General features: G+C 35.3%; 1 protein-coding gene across 21 annotated transcripts in view; it reads left to right on the top strand.

Moving 5' to 3' along the window:
* Nucleotides 1-20677, top strand: part of RIMS2 (regulating synaptic membrane exocytosis 2) — a 586517-nt gene that overhangs the window by 88809 nt on the left and 477031 nt on the right. For 3 of the 21 annotated variants that reach the window (XM_043483873.1, XM_043483876.1, XM_043483870.1), the window contains exons 2-3: nucleotides 14823-14855; nucleotides 15255-15341. The exons of the other annotated variants lie outside the window; for them this stretch is intronic. In XM_043483873.1, the coding sequence (XP_043339808.1) occupies nucleotides 14823-14855; nucleotides 15255-15341 (120 nt within the window). The remainder of the gene's footprint in view (nucleotides 1-14822; nucleotides 14856-15254; nucleotides 15342-20677) is intronic. 21 annotated transcript variants of the gene reach the window in all.

The raw sequence follows: 20677 nt of genomic DNA, 5'->3' as shown, positions 1-20677 counted from the left end.
AGTTGGACATGACTTAGCAACTAAATCACAACGATAACAATCAATATTATTATTTATTTTGTTCTCAAATTGTCACAGCTTTGGCTCTTTCCAGTTGGGAGCTCTTTCCCGTTGACTTCTATGTCTTATTAGTAGGCTCCATTTTCTTTTTCTTTCATTCTGGCATTACAAGACAGTCTATGTTCACCCCTATTTTTCCTTTGTAACCCCACATTAGCCATTTCTTCAAGTGGTCTTGGTTTCTTTGGTTGGAAAATGGCATGTATTAGGTTGGTGCAAAAGTAATTGAAGTTTTGCATTGTTGAACTTTGCTATTTGATATTGGAATACATTCTTAAATAAATGTGGTTATGTTGTACATCATTTTAATGCACATTTCTTGCTCTGTGTTTTTTGCTAATGACTTATTACTTGCTGTGTATTTTATGTTTATTTTAGACTAGGGAAATGATGTTAGATAAGAAGCCAACTTGAGTAATTTTCTTATTCGAGTTCAAAATGGGTCATAAAGCAGTGTAGACCACTTGGAACATCAACAGTGCATTTGGCCGAGGAACTGCTAATGAATGTATGGTGCAGTGTTGGCTCAAGAAGTCTTGCAGAGGAGATGAGAGCCTTGAAGGTGAGGGGTGCAGTGGCTGGCCATTGGAACTTGACAACAACCAGTTGAGAGGATCATTGAAGCTGATCCTCATACAACTACACAAGAAGTTACCCAAGAACTCAGTGTCAGCCATTCTATGGTCATTTAGCATTTGAAGCAAATTGGAAAGGTGAAAAAGTCTTGATAAGTGGGTGCCTCATGAGCTGATAGCAAATCAAAATAATTGTCATTTTGAAGTCTTGTCTTCTCATTCTGTGCAACAACAAAGCATTTCTTGATTGGATTGTGACCTGTGATGAAGAGTGGATTTTATATGACAATCAACAATGACCAGCTCAGTGAATGGACCGAGAAGCAGCTCCAGAGCACTTCCTAAAGCCAAAATTGCACCAAAAAAAGGGTCATGGTCACTGTCTGGTGGTCTGCTGCCCCTCTGATCCACTACAGCTGTCTGAATCCTGGCGAAACCATTCCATCTGAGAATTAGGCTCGGCAAGTCGATGAGATGCACTGAAGACTGCATCTGCAGCAGCACTGGTCAACAGGAAGGGCCCGGTTCTCGTCCATGACAGCGCTCGACTGCATGTCACACAACCAGGCTTCAAAAGTGGAATGAATGGCTACGAAGGTTCCTATTTTGACTAATAAAGATGTGTTTGAGCCTAGTTATAATGATTTAAAATTCATGATCTGAAACCACGATCACGTTTGTACCAACCTAATACAAATGAAGAACTGATGGTAGGTGTGCTAATTGCTACTTGGGTGTCACTTATTTTTATGCCCTTTCAATGGACATAACAAAGAAATATATGTCTGTATACTAACCCATGTAGACAACACTTACATGTATTTTTTTTCTATATGTCTGTCCATTGGCATACATCATTTTATTCTGCTTCACTTTACTGTGTTTGCAGATTTTTTTACAAACTGAAGGTTTGTGGCAGCTTTACCTTGAGCAAGTCTATTGATGCCAGTTTTTCCAACAGCATTTGCTCGCTTCCTTGTCAGATTTTGATAATTCATGCACTATTACAAACTCTTCACTAGCAAAAAGATTATGATTATGACTTGCTGAAAGCTCAGATGGTGGTTAGCATTGTTTGGAAATCAAGTATTTTTAAATTAAGGTATGCACATTGTTTTTTTAGATACAATGCTATCACACACTTAGACTACAGAAAATTATAAACGGATATTTATATGCACTAGAAGACCAAAAATTTTGTGACTTGCTTTATTGGGATATTTGCTTTATTGTGGTGGTCTGGAACAAATACAAAACCTCTCTTTCTCTCTTTCCTTGTATCTACCTACGTATTATTTATCACTTTTACCTATAATACATAAATATACATGACTTTAGAGCAATATCTTTGACTCTAAACCCAGCAGGGCTGACTCTAAACCCAGCAGGGCGGTCAGGGTCCATTCTAGCCTCTTATTTGCTTATTTGTAACTTCTTTACCCTTCGGTGAAAAATTTGGTACTCATTAGCAGTGATTTATTTACTTATTGTTCAACCCTGGCTTACCTGTACAATAGAGTCAGAATTGCTGACCTGTGCAGTGTGAAACAAATTTGGCAGTTAGACTACAGTATTTATGTATAGTTCTTTTTAGGCTTTAGTGTTACAGTTTTCTAAATTTTTCTTTCCTAATGTTAATTAGGTCAGCAAATTTCCCCACCCATCCTTGTCAGTGAGGTTATGTTATACATTTTCCATGCAGAGATTCATTTGTCATATTCTTCATTCCATCCTGGGATTCTCCTGTTCTGGTTGACTTTTTAAAAATTTGTATACATTAAGATTTACTCTCTGTAATGTTTTTGTTGGCTTTGTGGTTTTTTCCCCTGTGAGTTTTGACAACTATATATTGTCATGTATCCAGCCACACAGTATTATACAGAACAGTTTCAACAGTTATCCTAAAAATTCCCTTGTGTGACCTCTTTGTTGTTAACTCCTCCTGGATCGTAAGGGAAAAGCTTTTAATTTCTCATCATTCAGTCTGAAGTTAGCTGTAAGTTATATTGTTGTTGGTATCAAACTGAGGACATTTCCTCAATTTCTTGTGTGTTGAGAGTTTTATCACGGATGGTTCTTGGATTTTGTCAGATGCCTTTTCTGTACCTCTTGACGTAGTCATATGATTTTTCTTCTTTAGCTTGATGATGCGATTGATTACATGAACTGATTTTCAAATACTGAGCTAGCATACCTGGGTTAAATCCAGCTTGGTCATGCTATACAATTGTTTTTATACATTGTTGGATTCAATTTGCTAATATGTTGTTGAATATACATTCATTGGTGTTCATGAGAGATGTTCATCATAAATTTCATTTCTTTTAATGTCTTTGCCTGGTTTCCATAATAAGGTGATGCTGCTACAGAGAGTGAGTTTAGAAGTGTTCCCTGGGTTTCCTTTTCTGGGAGAGTGTAGAGGATTGGTACCATTTCCTCTTTAACTGTTTGGTAGAATTCACAGATGGAACTGTCTAGACCTTGGTGATTTCTGTTTTTAGCTACTGATTAGATTTCTTTAATAGATGTGGGCCTATTCAGATTATCTGTTTTTCCTTGTGTGAACTTTTGTAGATTATATTTTCTAAGAAAATGGTCCATTTCAGAAGGTTATTAAATTTATGGGCATATAATTGTTCTTAATATTTTTAGATCAGTAGTGATAGACTGCCTTTCATTTCTGATAGTAATTTGTGTCTTTTTCTTGACTAGTCTAGTTCTAGGAGTTTATAATTTTATTGATCTTTATAAATAGGCAACTTTTGGTTTTGTTGATTTTTGTCTGTTGATTTCCTATTTTAAATTTCACTGATGATTCTTCTAATTTTTATTATTTCTTTTCTTCTTGTTTTAGACTTAATTTGCTCCCTCCCCCTCCCCGCCTCCCCCACCACCCCCACCCCGGTTTCCTAAGGTGGAAGTTAGTTTATGGATTTAGATCTTTCTTTTTTCCCTAGCATATGCATCCAGTACTAGGAATTTCCATCTAAGCACGTATTTAGATGCATCTTGCAAATCTTGATACATTTTCATTTTCACTTTAGTTCATAAAATTTCCAATTTCTCTTGATAATTTATTGACCTTTGCATATTTAGAAGTGTGTTAGTTTCTAGACATTTTGATTTCCCACTACAGTTCTGTCATTTATTTCTAGTTTAATTTGATTATGAACTCTGAGCATACTATGTATGACTTATGTTCTTTTAAATTTGTTGAATAGTGTATTATGGTTTAGTATGTGGACTGTCTTGGCGAACATCCCACTGAGCTTGAGAATAATATGTATTCTGCCATTGGATGAAGTATTATAGAATGTCAATTATATCTATTCTATTGATGATGCTCTTCAGTTCTGCTATATCCTTGCTCATTTTCTGCCTACTGGATCTGTCAATTACTGATTGAAGTGTAACATCTTTAACTATAGTAGTGGGTTTGTATATTTGTTGTGTCTCTTGTATTTTGACATTTTTTCCTTTTGTATTTTGACATTCTATGGTTAGGTTCTGCAAATTAAGGGTTATTTGTGTTCTTGGGAAACTCACCACTTTATCATTACGGAGTGCCCCTCTTTATCTCTGATAATTTTCATTGCTCTGATGGTGACTTTGTCTGAAATTAATGTAGATTCTCCAGCTTTCTTTTTATTACTGTTAGCATGGTATATCTTTCTTCATTCCTAACTGTGTCTATTTCAAGTGTTTTCGTATAGAAAACACATTGTTGACACTCTTTTTGTTTTTTGTTTTTGGTTAATCTACTTTGACAGTTTCTATCTTTTAATTGGTGAATTTAGATCATCCACATTTAAAATTGAAGTGGCAACCCACTCCAGTATTCTTGCCTGGGAAATCCCATGGACAGAGGTGCCTGGCAGACTACAGTCCATGGGGTTGCAAAGAGTTGGTCACGACTGGCATGACTGAGCGTGCGTGCGCGCGCGCGCAGACACAGACACACACACACACACACACATACACACACAACTTTGACAATTTCTATCTTTTAATTGGTGGATTTAGATCATCCACATTTAAAATTATTATTGATATAATTGGGTTAATAGCTATCACATTTGTAATTGTTCCAATAATTGCCTTTGTTATTTTATTTACTTTTTTGGTCTTCCACTGTTTCTCTCTAGCCTCTGGTTTGAGTTCAGCATCTTATATGATTAGATTCCATTTTTTTTCCTCACTTAACATATGGATTATACTTCTTTTTTTAAAAATAATATTTTTTAATGGTTGTTGAAGAGCTTGGTACTGATTCATAAATTAACAACTAATCCAAGCCAACTTTCAGATAACACCATACCACCTTAGGGGTAGTACAAATACTTTATAAAAGTGTATTCCTGATTTTTCCCTCTTGTACCTTAAAAATTGGTATTAGTCATTTCACTTATCCTTAAGCTATAATCATAAAAAACTGTGTTACTATTATTATTTTGAACAAACTTCTGTTAGATCAATTAAGAATAAGAAAAATAAAAGATATTTTTTGCCCTCATTTATTCCTTCACCAATGCTCTTCCTATATTTTATATAGATGTTGGTTTCCAACTTATATCATTTTCTTCTCCCCTTTTTACATTCTTTGAAAGGCAGGTAAACTAATGACAAATTACCTAATTTTTTCCTTGTCTGAGTGGGTATATTTCTCATTTAGTTTTGAAGAATAATTTCACTGCAGACAGAATTGTAGGTTAGTGGGTCATTTTTTTCTGTCAACTCTTCAAATATTTTATTCCACTTTCTTCTTTCTTGCTTGTTTTTTAAAGAGAAGTCCAAAGTAATTCTTATGTTTATTTCTCTGTAGGTAAGATGTTTATTTTCCTTCTGGCTTCTTTCAGAATTTCCTCTTTGTCTTTGGTTTCCTGCAGTTTAAGTAGCATTTGTGTAGGTATAACTTTTTTTTTTTAAACTACTGATCATGCCTAGTATTCCTCATGCTTCCTAGGTCTATGGCTTGGAACCTGTTTTGGAAAATTTTGGAAATTTTGGAAAATTTTGGAATTTTGGAAAATTAATTTTGGAAAATTCTCAGTCTTTGTTACTTCAAGTATTTCTTCCATTCCTTACTTTCTTCTCCTTCTGATGTTCCCATTGCATGTATATTACACCTTTTTTTAGTTATCCCATAGTTCGTGGACATTCTATTCCATCTTTTCTTTCTTTGTCTTTCAGTTTTAGAAGTTTTTATTGGCATATTTTCAAGCTCATTTATTCTTTTTCAGCTGAGTGTAGTCTACTGATGAGTCCATCACAAGTATTCTTCATTCCTGTTACAGTGTTACTTATTTCTAGAAATTCCTTTTCATTCTTTCTTAAGCAGTACATTTCTTTGCTCACACTACTCACCTGTTCTTTTTAAAACTTATTTATTTATTTTTAATAGAGAATAATTGCTTTACAATATTGTGTTGGTTTCTCTCACACAGCAGCATGAAGCAGGCATAAGTATACACATGTCCTCCCTCTTGAACCTCTCCCCCACCCTCACCCCATCCTACCCTTCTAGGTTGTCATACAGTACCATGTTGAGGATATATTTGCAAATGAAGCAATTGAAGAGGGATTAATCTCTAAAATATACAAACAGCTCATGTAGCTCAATTTCAGAAACAACCCAATCAAAAGATGGGTGGAAGACCTAAATAGACATTTCTCCAAAGAAGACATACAGATGGCTGACAAATACATGAAAATATGCTCAGCATTGCTCATTATTAGAGAAATGCAAATCAAAACTATAATGACCTTCCACCTCAAATCAGTCAGAATGACCATCATAAAAAAATCTGCAAACAATAAATGCTGGAGAGGGTGTGGAGAAAAGGGAACCTTCTTGCACTGTTGGTGGGAATGTGAGTCATACAGCCCCTATGGAGAACATTATGGAGGGTCCTTAAAAAATAGAACTACTATATGACCCAGCAATCCCATTCCTGGGCATATCTCTGGAGAAAGTGAAAGTGAAAGTGTTAGTCACTCAGTCATGTCTGACTCTGCGACCCCATGGACTGCAGCCTGCCAGGCTCCTCTGTCCGTGGGATCCTCCAGGCAAGAATGCTGGAGTGCGTTGCCCTGGGAGATCTTACCAACCCAGGGCTTGAACCTGGGTCTCCTGCATTGCAGGTGGATTCTTTACCATCTGAGCCACCAGAGAAGCCCCTTATCTTGAGAAAAACATAATTTGAAAAGAAGCACCCCAGTGTTCAATGAAGCACTGTTTCCAAAAGCCAGAACACGGAAGCAACCTGCTGTTCATCAAGAGATGAATGGATGAAGAAGTTGTGATACCTATATACAATGGAATATTGTTCAGCCATAAAAAGGAATGAAATTGTGCAATCTGCAGAGATGTGGATGGACCTAGAACCTGTCATACAGAGTGAAGTCAGAAAGAGAAAATTATTGTATGTTGCTTGTATTGGAATCTAGGTGAATGATACAGATGAACTTATTTGTAAAGCAGAAATTGACGCACAGATGTAGAGAATAAGCTTAAGGATACCAAGGAAGGAAGGGGAGGTGAGATGAACTGGTAGATTGGGATTTACATGTATATACTACCATGTATAAAATAGATACCTGGGCCCCGCCCCCGCCCGCTGTGCGCGCGCTGGCTGGGCAGCATGGCGGCGGCGGCAGGCGCCCCTAAAAAAAAAAAAAAAAAAAATAGATACCTAATGAAAACCTACTGTATAGCACCGGGAATTCTACACAATTCTCTGTGGTGACCTTAATGGGAAGGAGATCCCTGAAAGAGGGATATATGTATATGTATAACTAATTCACTTTGCAGTACAGCAGAAACTAACAAAACTTTGTAAAGCAACTATACTCCAATGAAAATAAATAAAACTAATTAATAACAATTAATTTAAAAAGAAAGAAGACAAAAGTAGTCACATAAACACAGGGAAGAAAGACAAAGAAGATTAAGAGGAGCAGCGTGTAGTTAATTATGTTGATCGAGGTGATGGTTTCATGTATATAAATATATGTCCAAGTTTATCAAATTTTCCATTGTGATTATGTGCAGTTTATTGTATGTCAATTACACCTCAATAAAGTTGTTATAAGATTACAAAAGAAAAAACCAAATTGGAAGGGAAGTAAAACTATCACTGTGTGTAAATGACATGATACCTCATATAGAAAATCCTGAAAGATGTCACCAGAAAGCTATTACAACTCATCATTGGATTCAGTAAAGTTGCAGGATACAAAATTAATCTACAGAAATCTGTCATGTTTCTAGACACGAACAAAGAACTATCAGGAAGATAAATTAAGAAAACAATCACTTTTACAGTTGTATCAAAATGAATAAAATACCTAGGAATAAGTTTAATCAAGAACATGAAAGACCTGTACTAAGAAAGCTTTAACACTGATGACAAAAATTGAAGGTGACACAAACAAACACAAGGACGTGTCCTACTCACGGACTGAAAAAATTAAAATTGTTAAAATGACCATACTACTCAAGGCAATCTACAGATTCAGTGCAATACTTAGCAAAATACCAATGACATTTTTCACAAAACTGAAACAAATAATTGTAATATTTGTATGGAAACACAGAAAACTTCAAATAGTCAAAACGGTGTTGAAAAGGAAGAAGAAAGCTGGAGATATCACACTCCCTCATTTCTTAAGAATTTTTATAGTTTTAGATATTAAGTTTAGATCTTTGATTCATTTTGAGTTAATATTTGCATGTGGTGTTAAGCAAGGCTCTAACTTCATTGTCTTTTATGTGGACTACCAAATTTTTCAGTATTGTCGAAAAGCCTATCCTTTCCTCATGGAATGGTCTTGGCACACCATGGAATGATCAAAATCCAGTTGAATATATTTATAAGGTGTTTATTTTTGGGCTCTCTATTGTATTCCGCTGGTCTTGTCTATCTTAATGCCAGTACCACGCTGATTACTGTAGCTTTGTTGTATGTTTTGGAATCAGGAAGTGTGATTCCTGTGTCTTTGTTCTCACTTTTCAAGAGTATTTTGGCTGATCGGGGTCCCTTGAGATGCCATGTGAATTAAGGATGTCTTTCTGTATTTTGACAAAAATATCATTGAGATTTTGATAAGAATTGCATTGAATCTATAGATTGCTTTGGGTAGTATTAGATATTGATCTGTGGTTTTCTTTTTGTGTAGGAAAGAGTATGACATGACTGAGCAACTGAGCATGCACACATAGTGTCTTTGGCTTTGGTATTATGGTTTGGTGGTGTAAAACAACGTGTTAGGAAGTGTTCCTTCCTCTTTTGACTTTTCTGGAAAGTTAGAGAAGGATTGGTTATTAGTTCATATTGAAATGTTTGGTAGAATTCATTAGTGAAGGCATCAGGTCCAGAGCTTTTCTTTGTCAGGATTTTTGATTAACACTTCCATCTTTTTACTACTTAGAGTCCTATTCAGATTTTCTATTTCTTTGGTAGGTTTTATGTTTGTAGGAATTTGCTCATTTCATTTAGGTTATCCAATTTTTGGCCTACATTTGTTCATAGCAATCTCAGAGTCCTTTTTTATTTTTGTAGAGTAGTAGTAGTGTTCTTTCACTTATGATTTTAGTAACTTGATTCTTCTCTTTTTTTATTCCATCTAACAAAATTTGTCAGTTTTGTTAATCTTTTCAAAGAACTAACTTTTAGTTTCATTGAATTTCTCTATTGTATTTTTTCTGTTTTATTTGTCTCTGCTGTCATTTTTAACATTTCCTTCCTTTTGGTGACTTTGGGTTGGTTATTTGGGTATTTTTTTTCTAGTTTCTTAAGTTGTAAAATTGTGCTTTTGTTTTGAGGTCTTTCTTGTTTTTTTTTTAGTGTAATTGTTTATACCTAGAAATTTCTTGCTTAGCACTGCTTTAGCTGCATCTCATAAATTTTGATATATTTGTTTTGTTTTGTTTTCATTTGTCTCTGAGTATTTTCTAATTTTCCTTGTATTTTCTTTTACTCATTGTTTTAAAGTATATGTTAATTAATTTCTAAGAATTTACGATTTCTCTAGGTTTCCTTTGGTTTTCAATTTCTCACTTTATCCTCTTGTGTTTTCAGGCAGTTCAGCTTAATAGCTCAGTTGTGTCCGACTCTTTGTGACCCCATGGACTGCAGCACACCAGGCTTCCCTGTCCATCACCAACTCCTGGAGCTTACTCAAACTCATGTCCATGGAATTGGTGATGCCATCCAATCATCTCATCCTCTGTTGTCCCCTTCTCCTTCTGCCTTCAATCCTTCCCAGCGTCAGCGTCTTTTCCAGTGAGTGAGTTCTTTGCATCAGGTGGCCAAAGTATTGGAGTTTCAGCTTCAGCATCAGTCCTTCCAATGAATATTCAGGACTGATCTCCTTTAGGATGTTCTGGTTAAATCTCCTTGCAGTCCAAGGGACTCTCAAGAGTCTTCTCCAACACCGCAGTTCAAAAGCTTCAATTCTTCAGTGCTCAGCTTTCTTTATAGTCCAACTCTCACATCCATACATGACTACTGGAAAAATCATATCTTTGACTAGATGGACCTTTGTTGGCAAAGTAATGTCTCTTTTTTAATATGCTGTCTAGGTTGATCATAACTTTTCTTCCAAGGAGCAAGGAATTAAAAGGAGTGTCTTTTAATTTCATGGCTGCAGTCACCATCTGCAGTGATTTTGGAGCCCAATAAAATAAAGTCTGTCACTGTTTCCATTGTTTTCCCATCTATTTGCCATGAAGTGATGGGACCGGACACCATGATCTTATTTTTCTGAATGTTGAGTTTTAAGCCAGCTTTTTCACTCTCCTCTTTCACTTTCATCAAGAGGCTCTTTAGTTCTTCTTTGCTTTCTGCCATAAGGATGGTGTCATCTGCATATATGAGGACATTTCTTGTGTTTTAGAAGATACTTTATATGATTTCTCTATTTTAAAGTCTACTGAGACTTAATTAGTGGTCTGACATATGGTTTTTCCTGGAAAAGGCCCCATTTCCACTGGAGGAGAATGTTTGATTTTCTTGTTGGGTATAATAGTCTATATATGTTTGTTTGGTTTAGTTGGTTTATTTTGTTTTGGTGTGGGTCTCTTTGATTTCATCTTATATGGAATTTGTTGATCTTCTTGAATGTTTATATTAATGTATTTTATCAAATATGGGAAACTTTTAGCCGTTATTTCATCAAGTATTCTTTCTGTCTTCTGGAACTCACACAACAAACGTGTGTTGATTTACTTAATGGTGTCCCGTAGTTCCCTTAGACTCTTTTCTTCAATCTGTTTTCTTTGTCTTCTCAGATTCAGTGCATTTTATTGTTACATCTTCAAGTTTGCTGATTATTTCTTTTCCCTCTTGAAATCTGCCTTTGCATTCTTCTAGTGAATTTTTCATGTCACTTTTTGTACGTTTTTTGGGAAGGGGGATATTTGTCTGGTCTAAAAATTGATACAAGGCAGATTGACAGGAGAAAAAAAATTAATTTCTTTGCACAGAGGTCTCATAGAAATGAAACCCTGGAAGTGACCAAGTCAGGCTGTTTATATATTAATTTTACACAAAGAGACAGTTATTTTGACAAGTTAACAAAAGGGCTTTACTTGTAGTAGCAGACAAGTGAAGAAGTCACACAAACTCTTTACACAGCTTTCTTCAGGCTTGAATTTCCTCATTCTGTTGATGAGGACGCTTTCTGTGCTTTGGGTACGGGGGAATACCTTCATCCTGGAGATTTCTTTCTTACTTTTGGGGGAGAGAGAAGGATCAGAGCATTATTTTCCTCTAAGTATCATTTTTTTCCTCATTGTTTGTCAAGTAACTTTAATTCAGAATAATCTATATGCTATTGTGCATGTCTTGGGGCAGTCTGCTCTCAGTCAGGAAATTGGTCATATTAATATAAATATGTGGTAAGTCTGGAAATCATATTTCCCCCTTCACTAATTTTCGTTACTTTCTGTGATTGTTTTTATTTAATTTTATTCTTTTCTGTTGTAGGCTGTGTCTTTCTGAGGATCAGGCTGTGTTATAAACTTGGGATCTTCTCAGTCTTTTCTGAATTTGCCCCTTTCACTGGGCAAGTGTAGTGACTTTCTGTTTTTTCTCATGTATGCAGTTACTTTACGTTTCAGTCTTTAAAGTCTGGCTCCCAAAGCAGGGAGGAATTGAAAAGTGAAAGTTGTGGGGGAAATGCACTGGTCCTTTAAATATATCCTGGAAGTCACCTTCGCCAAAGGAGAAGGGATTTGCAACAATGAGGGGATTAAAACAATTTACCTCATTATATGCACCTATGAGATGAGAAGTAATAACCAGTGATCAGAGCACAAATCTTATATTTGGGGGACAGGGTCAATATTACCTACCCTGGCCCTCCAAACTGAGGGCAGGTTGCTCCAGGAACAGGTAAACAGCTACCTTACTCGGAGCAGGGTGGTATGGAATGGGTAGCTGCTATTATGCTAAGAACTCAAATTGACTGAAGTTAGCAGCAATGTGTAGTTCTAGCATTCTTCTGAAGTTAAAAACCCTCATAGACTCCAGATTTCCAAAATAGTTACATCAGGGAGATTGCCTAGGCTTGGGGTGGGGGGCGGGGTTCTGTTGCTTTCTACTCTCTTCTACTGTCTGTATTTTTGTCTTCCTTCCTGTTTTGTGTTTCCTTAGAGGCTTCTTACTAGTGTCTACAGCTTGCAGTTCTTTTAGTTGTAATCCCATTATTGTTCAGGAATTCTAATGACTTGCTGGTGAGGTGTTGCTCCGGGACAGCCATTCAGCAGCCCCAGTTGTTGTTTAGTCACCAAGTCGTGTCCAACTCTTCGTGATCCACACAGTCAAAGGCTTTAGCGTAGTCAGTGAAGCGGAAGTAGATGTTCAATTGTTTAACGTCTCTTAAAATTTTTTTCCGTGAGATTAGGATTGTTAAAGAGAGTAGACAGCTCTGGGAGATTTAAAAAATTTTTTCCCCTTCCTGCTGCTGGATGTGGAGGAAATTTTTCCCTGATCTTCACCGCGAGCAGCTGGTAGGGCTTTGTGGAAGTGTGGTGGTATGCCTGAAACCGGGGGTCCTTGGAATTTTAAACTTTCAGTCTAGTCCAAAGAGAGTCTCTCAAAGTCTTCCCACAGACGCTGGCCCCACGTGTGTCTTCTGCCCCTGGGCTTGTCCTGTTGGTAAACTGTGATAGACTGTATCCATTTGTCTGCTTCTCTAGTTTTCAGTTTGCCCACTCTATGACCTAAATTCTTTGATGACTAAGAAGAGGTGTTGATTTTCAGTCTGTTCTGCATTTTTACTTGTAAGGATGAGAGTGATGATTTCCAAGCTCTTTATATGTTTTATTGGAAACTGGAAGTCTCTCATATACTTTCTGGAATGCAGGAATGTAGGAGTTTATTGTTAATAATGTTAAGGTACTGTCCAAAACATATATAATTACTTTTCCATATTACCAGTTCTTAAACTATTATCTCAGAATGAATTTTAAGTATGGTCAGATAGATACTCTTGAGGTTTGATTTCATCTAAAATATTGGACAAAAGAAGGGTAATTTTATACTCTTGATTGTATTTGAAGATGATAAATATTTATACTGCTATGCTTGTGATACATATTTTATTTGGGAAGCTAATGCAAATGTTTGTATATTTCACTTGTATTTTACAAAGCCCATAAAAAATTTCTGATTGGTAATTTACATTTTATGTCTGTTAATTATTTCAACTTATGTTTTAAAATTAGAAACTGATTTATAATTAATATAAATTTGTTTATGATAAAAACTTTATCACTAATTAAGAGCAAATATGATTTCTTGTAGAGAATCACCTAGGATGTCTTCAGATATCTTCTCCTCTTTCATGAATTTAATGTTTTTGTTTTTAACGTACATATTATTTGGTGAAGGATAATCTTGAATTGTTCCCATTTTGATAAGCTGGTTTGGTAAATTTTCTTATATAGGACCTATTTTGTTCTAAAACATTAAGAGATTTTTATGCCTTATTCTCAAAGAAATACAATGATAAGTTTTCTAGGTAGAATCCATTGTCACTATAGTTTGCTTGTATTTATTTGCTTGTATATTTGGTGCTAAATATAATCCCTTATTAGTATTCCGTTATATCTCTATTTAAATACTAAATGATGTCGCCTTAGCTCTAGGCTAAAACTGTTGTACAGAACAGAAGAAATTCTTTTTAGTTAATATAGAGATATATAAATACCAATTATATTCATTGATACTCAAGAATGTATAAAGGTATACCCTTTCATTAAATCATTAGATCATTTAAAATAAAAACACACTGGAAAAAAATCAATTTAATTTTAAAAGAATTTAATTTACAGTGTTAATATAGTTTCCTAATGAAAGTCCTAGATTCTAGGGATCCATTTTAGTTACCAATTCTTAGTCTTTCTTCGGGATAGTACAAACTAATCAACTGATCACTTATCACAGGTTTCCCTCTTAGGACCAGTCCCAGGCAAAGTGTGGGAAACCACATTTCAGAGGCATCTCTATCCTTGTGTTTTAGCTTTCTCTACTTTTAAATGTCCAGCTAAACAGTGAAGCACTGAGTTGATTATAGGGTAAATGCATTTTTAGTCTTTTATAGTTTTATGAATAATTTACTTTAGCTTATGAATATTTTAAATTTAATACACATAATTATCTTAGTAGCTATTTTTAGGTATATTGGATGCATGACTCCCCAACTTCTTTATCTGCTGCTTTGTGAAGTAAATAAATTCATTTGGAAGGCTTTTAAAATACATTTATAAAACTTTAAATTTTACTTAAAATATTTATACCTTCAATTATATTAAGGAAGAAATTTTAAAATAAAGAGGAAATCTGTTCATCTTCAATAGACCAAATGTAACTGTATTTAATATAATACTTTATTTTAAATGCTTCAGTTTCAGTATTAATACAAGTATGCAGAAAACTTGAGGACAAATCATGGAATCATTAAGACAGCAGAAGAATTTTAATATTAGCCCTCTAATAAAACAAACGATTCAACTTTTCCTTTTTGTGTCATACTAATTCAGATGTATAATTCAAATATGTGGAAAGCATTAAGCTTTTCTATGTAACAGACCCCATTTTTCATTTTTATATGACCACAGATCTGTAGATAGAAATTTCTTCCTAGTACAGTGCACTCAGTTGTGCAAACTTATCTTTTTAGGGTCAAAGAAGAACACAAACCACAGACGACACAGTAAGTAAACGTATTGAGTTCAGTAGGCTTGACTTCTGTACCTTTGCCACATTCTGCTTTCTGCACCTTGGATGGTATTAGCTCACACTAATACTGGATAGGCTGCAGCTAGTGTGTCTTCTGCTTTCTGACTCTGGCTTGTAAGAGAGCTGCCCGCAGCTTCTTACTTCATCCATACACTGACTAGATGTAGTTTTTTGCTGCCTGCTTGTGGACTGGTTAAGTGTTCAAACTTAATTTCCCTATATTCTGACTGCCTGGGTGATAATTGAAGCTCATATTTCCATTGGCTGTAGCTTCTGTGCTGTGTATTTTTATTAGTATGGATAAGAAAACATTTGACCTATAGTTGTTTTATTCATTTGGTTGTTCAGTCACATTATTTGCTTATTTAAACAGGTGGTTTCCCTTTAGTGGGATCACTGAACTGGTAAATAACGTTCTTCAGCCCCAGCAAAAACAACAAAATGAAAAGGAGCCCCAGACGTAAGTAAGCTGATCTGTACAGACTAAATATTATCTCTGATAGCATAACATACTGAAGAGTAGGTATTAAAATACAGCCCTCGAAATAGCATTCCTCAAAAATGAACATTGTTAGATTATGAATATGATATTTTCACCTTTATACTTCATATCCCATAGAAATATTAAAAGAAAACAAGGATAATTTATAGGGTAGTAAGAATAAAGAGGTAATTCTCTCCTCAGCTTTAATATAAATTATATCATCTGTATTTATCCAGTAAAATATTATCTCCAATAATGCAATGTATTCCAAAACATGTTTCTTTCAAAGATAATTCCTGAACATAAGATGTATTTACCGCCCCCCCCCCCCCGCCCCCGCCACCGATTCAATCTTTGTTCAAGTTTATACAGGTTTTTTTTTTTTAAAGGCTAGGAGAATTTCTTTATTGTAATACTTCTGAGTATCTAAATATGCTCCAAAGGTGTTACTTAGAACATATAATCTTAACTAAATTTATGTGACTATTAAATCCTGTTTTCACTGAACATTTCATTAGATTATGAAACATAATTTGGGAAATGTAGCAATTTATTCTCACATTGGTCCAAAACATTAAAATATGTCAATTCCATTTATTTCAGTTATTTCTAGGTTGAAACATATTCTTTAAAATGTTGTTCATACTTGTATCTTTTTAACTTTGTGCAAGAAATATTATTTATGTTGTAAAGTGGAAGTTACTCGGAGAATGTGAGAAAGATTGCATAGATATAAGTTCCTCTCTCCCCATGATAATTGTCATCTTACTCAGAAATGCTGTTACCAGTCAGCCTCTGTGCTTTCTAAAAGTAGGAATTATGTCTTTGGAGAAGATGGTTTGGTTGTAGGAATGGGCAGATTGAAAAGTGACATGAGCTCTATGAGAGAACTACCAGAAACCTTAAGATGAAACATTCAGAAAAACATTAATATTTTTGCCTTTAATCGAAACGTTGTTTTGCTATTGTTGAGGGTATTCCTTCATCCATTTTATGTTATCCTGTATGCATTTTATTTTAAATTTTGTCAGAGTTTCAGTTTCAATGGAAGTAGAAAACTGTATTGTGATATGTTCCTCCTAATAGTTGATAATGTAGATGTATAGTTGAAAATGTAGTAGTATAGTTGAAACTGTTGCTATGTTTAAGCCAGTTGAAATCAAGACCTATGTTTGTCTTGTCTACATTTTATCTTTGACATCTAGCAGAATGCCTGATCCACAGTAAGAACTCAATAAATGTGTCTTCACAACTCATTTTGTATATTTTATCCTCTTACAGTATAAATATGATGTGTTCCAAGGAATAAAAATAATTTCTCTAATCAGCAAAAATTGTGTTAAAATTGCACAAAATATTATTGTTTTGCTGATTTTTCTCTAAGGCACTGAAACATGGTGATATAGTAAAATCAATAGCAAAGTATAATTGGATGCAACTTTGTCTCAATTTAAAATGATGTCAGTTATGTGTCTTCTTTGTATGTTTTAGAAAATAATCAAGATTAAATTAGATTATTTAGTAGATTACAGTAGATATTAAATAAAATAGATATTTTGTTAGTAACCTTAAAAAGTGATTTCTAATTACTGAAACAAATGACATTTGGTTGGCATAAGCAAAGATCAAGGCATATTTGAAATGAAATAGCTTTATTTCAAAATAAAAATAATACAATTTGCTTTGATTTTTGGCTGGGAATATTGTAGAAGAGACTAGTACTTTGTGATGTTTTAAAAATTAATTCTATATTAATAAACATAATTTCCATTAAAGTTTCATGGACAACTAATTCATTCTTCTTATTCTGTGACCTATACAGTTTAAAAAAATCAGAACTAATAGGTTCTCTTAATATAGTTACTTTCTTCATCTTGCAGTCTTACTGTGCTAAAGATTTCTGATACATAATTTTTTAGTAGCTTTCCTTTTATCTTTCTGATCTACAGATGAGGGTTTCTTCTCAATCTTCTTTAATTCATCTTCTTTTCAATCAGAGTCTAGGATTTCTTATTTCTGAATCATCTGAAGGTTTCTCTCTTTGACTACCGTTTGAATGGGATAACATCCAATCTGCTTGTTCACTTACTTATTAAATTATTTTGGAGTGTTGTATTCTAGTTATTTGTTTTAATTTGTAAATGTCAGAAAGTACAACTTATGCTTTTCATATTTTGTATAAACATTTTCACAGTAGAGTAAGTATTCTCTCAGTATTGAAAATCTAATATTTCCTGAATAGTAATTTCATTTTAATGAATTTCTATAAATCCCATGTTGTGATTATTTAAAAGTTTAATGATGTAGGTTCTTTGAAGTCTGTAATTTTGAAGTTTGTTTATTTCATAAGTGTTTTTAAAAAATGTAACAGGAATGTAATTTTGGATTTTGAATGTAATTTAATTTTGATTTGGGTATTTCATGTGAAAATGTAGGTGTAAGTAGAATAACGTATCCAGCTTTGACTTTCCATGAATATTGAAGTATAGAAAATGGATTGGGCTGATTTTCAGTTGTCAGTTCATTCAGCCTTTGCAGAAATTGCCTAATATACAAATTGAATAATTTTAAATTCTTTTCTTTCTTTCACTGCTTTTTTGTTTTAATATCAAAATGTTATTGCCTGTAAGGCAATGTAATATACATTATATGTAGAGTGTAAAACAAGTGTTTGGATAATTAAAAAGGGTATACTAGGAAAAAATATAAATGATTTTTAATGCAACTGTTATTGTAACTTGGTGCTCCCAGCATGTAACTTAGTATCAAAAATACAAATTAATTAAATACAAATTAATTAAACTAACCAATTGGATTAGTTTGATTTTGAACGTTCATGTTTTATTCAGGTTGTGACATGTTAAATAATAAATGCACTTTTAAAATAGCAGGAAAACCTAAAATGTGAATCAGAATGAGATGGCCACTTAATATAGTAATTGATTCTCTTTGATAATGAGGTATTTTGATAGAAAAAAAATGGTAAGGGGAAGAATTTTTTAAGCTTAGGGAACATCACAGGTGAAAGTTTTTAAGTAGAGAAGGGTTTGAGAGACACGAAGAAGACTAGTGTGGCTGGAATATAGTGTACAAGAGGGAGTGTGAGACCAGGTGTAGAACTCAGACAGGGCAGTGTTTCTCTGGAGAATGAGGAGTTTAGATCTGAATCAATCTGGCTGTTCTGTGGATAGCGTGCGTGAGGATGGAGGTTGAGAGAGTAGCAAGGAGTCTTTTGTGAAGGACTTGGCTAGAGATTATGATGGCTTGGACCAGGTTGATTACACTGAAGATGGAGGGAAGTGGATTGGAGATATATTTGGGGGTTGAAATGACGTAATTTGTTAGTGGAGTATATTTAGAGGAAGTTAGTAAGGAAGATGAAAGAACCAAAGAGGACTGCTAGATTTCTGACTGGAAGAATTTATTGGGTGGTAATATCATTTACTATGATCAAAAAGCAGAAAGGATGAACAGGTTAGAAGTAGAAATTAAAACTGAAGTTTTAAATTTTAAAAGTCTAAGATGCTAATAAGTCAACCAACTTTGAAGGAAGGAAATGGATTAGCTGGAGGTAAAACTTTTGGAGTTGTCAGTATGGTGTATAAAGCTAGGAGAGTAGAAAAGCTGACCCAGAGAGAGAATGTGTGATGAAGAGCAGATAAGAATGTCCAAGACTGAGCCCAGAACAATTCAGGTTACTAGGAATCCAGGGATAAAGGACTATGGTTCCTGCTCTCAAAGGTTTGACATTCAAACATCTTGATAAGTAATTAAAAACAGTATTGTGGAGACTTCCGGTTTCCTCCTTGATATACAGAGAATTTGGAAACTGTCACTCCTGTCCTTACAGGAAAAGAGCTGGATAAACTGAACAAACTGAAAACCAACTCTTCTTTGATCCACCAGAAAAGTGAGGTCACGGGACAAATCAGTGCCCTGACAACTGAAAGGAGAGGTAAATAGAATTTCTAGGAGTAGAACCCACCTGGGGCCAAGAACTGGTAGGAAATTGTTGAAATACGGAATCTGAGAGTAGACTAACTTAGGAGTTAAAAATTCCTAGAAGTCCAGCCTTTGGGGAGCCCCCACCCTAGTTTTATGAGTTTTACTTCCATGAAAGTAAAAGTGAAAGTCGCTCAGTTGTGTCTGACTCTTTGCGAGTCCATGGACTATACAGTCCATGGAATTCTCCAGGCCAGAATACTTGAGTGGGTAGCCATTCCTTCTTCAGGGGATTTTCCCAACCTAGGGATGGAACCCAGATCTCCCACATTGCAGGCTGATTCTTTACCAGCTGAGCCACCAGGGAAGCCCGAGAATACTGGAGTGGTTAGCCTACCCCTTCACCAGTGGATCTTCCCTTCCCAGGAATCGAACTTGGGTCTCCTGCATTGCAAGCGGATTCTTTACCAGCTGAGCTACCAGGGAAGCCCAAGAAAGTGAAAGTTGCTCAGTTGTGTCCCACTGTTTGTGATTCCATGGACTATATAGTCCATAGGATTCTCCAGGCCCGAATACTGGAGTGGGTAGCCGTTCCTTCTCCAGGGGATCTTCCCAACCCAGGGATCGAACCCAGCTCTCCTGCATTGCAGGTGGATTCTTTACCAGCTGAGCCACCGGGGAAGCCCTCCATGAACTCTACCAAATTCTCAAGCTCAGTGAAAAATTCTCTCATACTTCCAGCAGTGGATGGGATAAGTAACCATTTTTGACATATTCCTAGAGATTTTCATTCTGAAAGGAAACTACTTAACCAGAGCCCAACTAACATGAGAGTGGAGAAATACCTAATTACAGTCCTCTCTAAACTTCCTGTTTCTCCAAAAGGGGAAAAAAAAGCTGAGAAGCATTTGTGACAGTCATAGCCCAGGGGCACTAGCCCATGAAAAGATTTAAGACTTATGGGATTCTAGAATTCTCTTCCATGTGGCAGTTTAGCAATCCAGGCTGCTTCTGTCTTGTTGGCAAGCCAATTAGAACACATAGCTATTAAGATTGCTGCATCTGAGCGAGAGAGAGAGATGGGAGAACTCACATTCATTCTTAATTATGTAAGACAGGAAGTGAGGTAGGTTACCTTTACTCACAGTTCCTTGCCCAAAGCTGGTCACAAGGCTCTTAACTAGCTGAAAGGAAATCTAGAAGGTCCATGTCCTCATGAAGAGAGGCAACTCTATATATAGTGAGCACTAGTAGCATCGACTGCTTCCCAGGTGGCTAAGTGGGTAAAGAATCCACCTGCAATGCAGGAGACACAGGTTCGATACCTGGGTCAGGAAGATCCCCTGGAGGAGGGATTGGCAACCCATTCC

Source organism: Cervus canadensis, chromosome 12, assembly GCF_019320065.1.
Source record: "Cervus canadensis isolate Bull #8, Minnesota chromosome 12, ASM1932006v1, whole genome shotgun sequence".
Taxonomy (NCBI): domain Eukaryota; kingdom Metazoa; phylum Chordata; class Mammalia; order Artiodactyla; family Cervidae; genus Cervus; species Cervus canadensis.
This window is presented reverse-complemented; position numbering and strand designations above follow the sequence as displayed.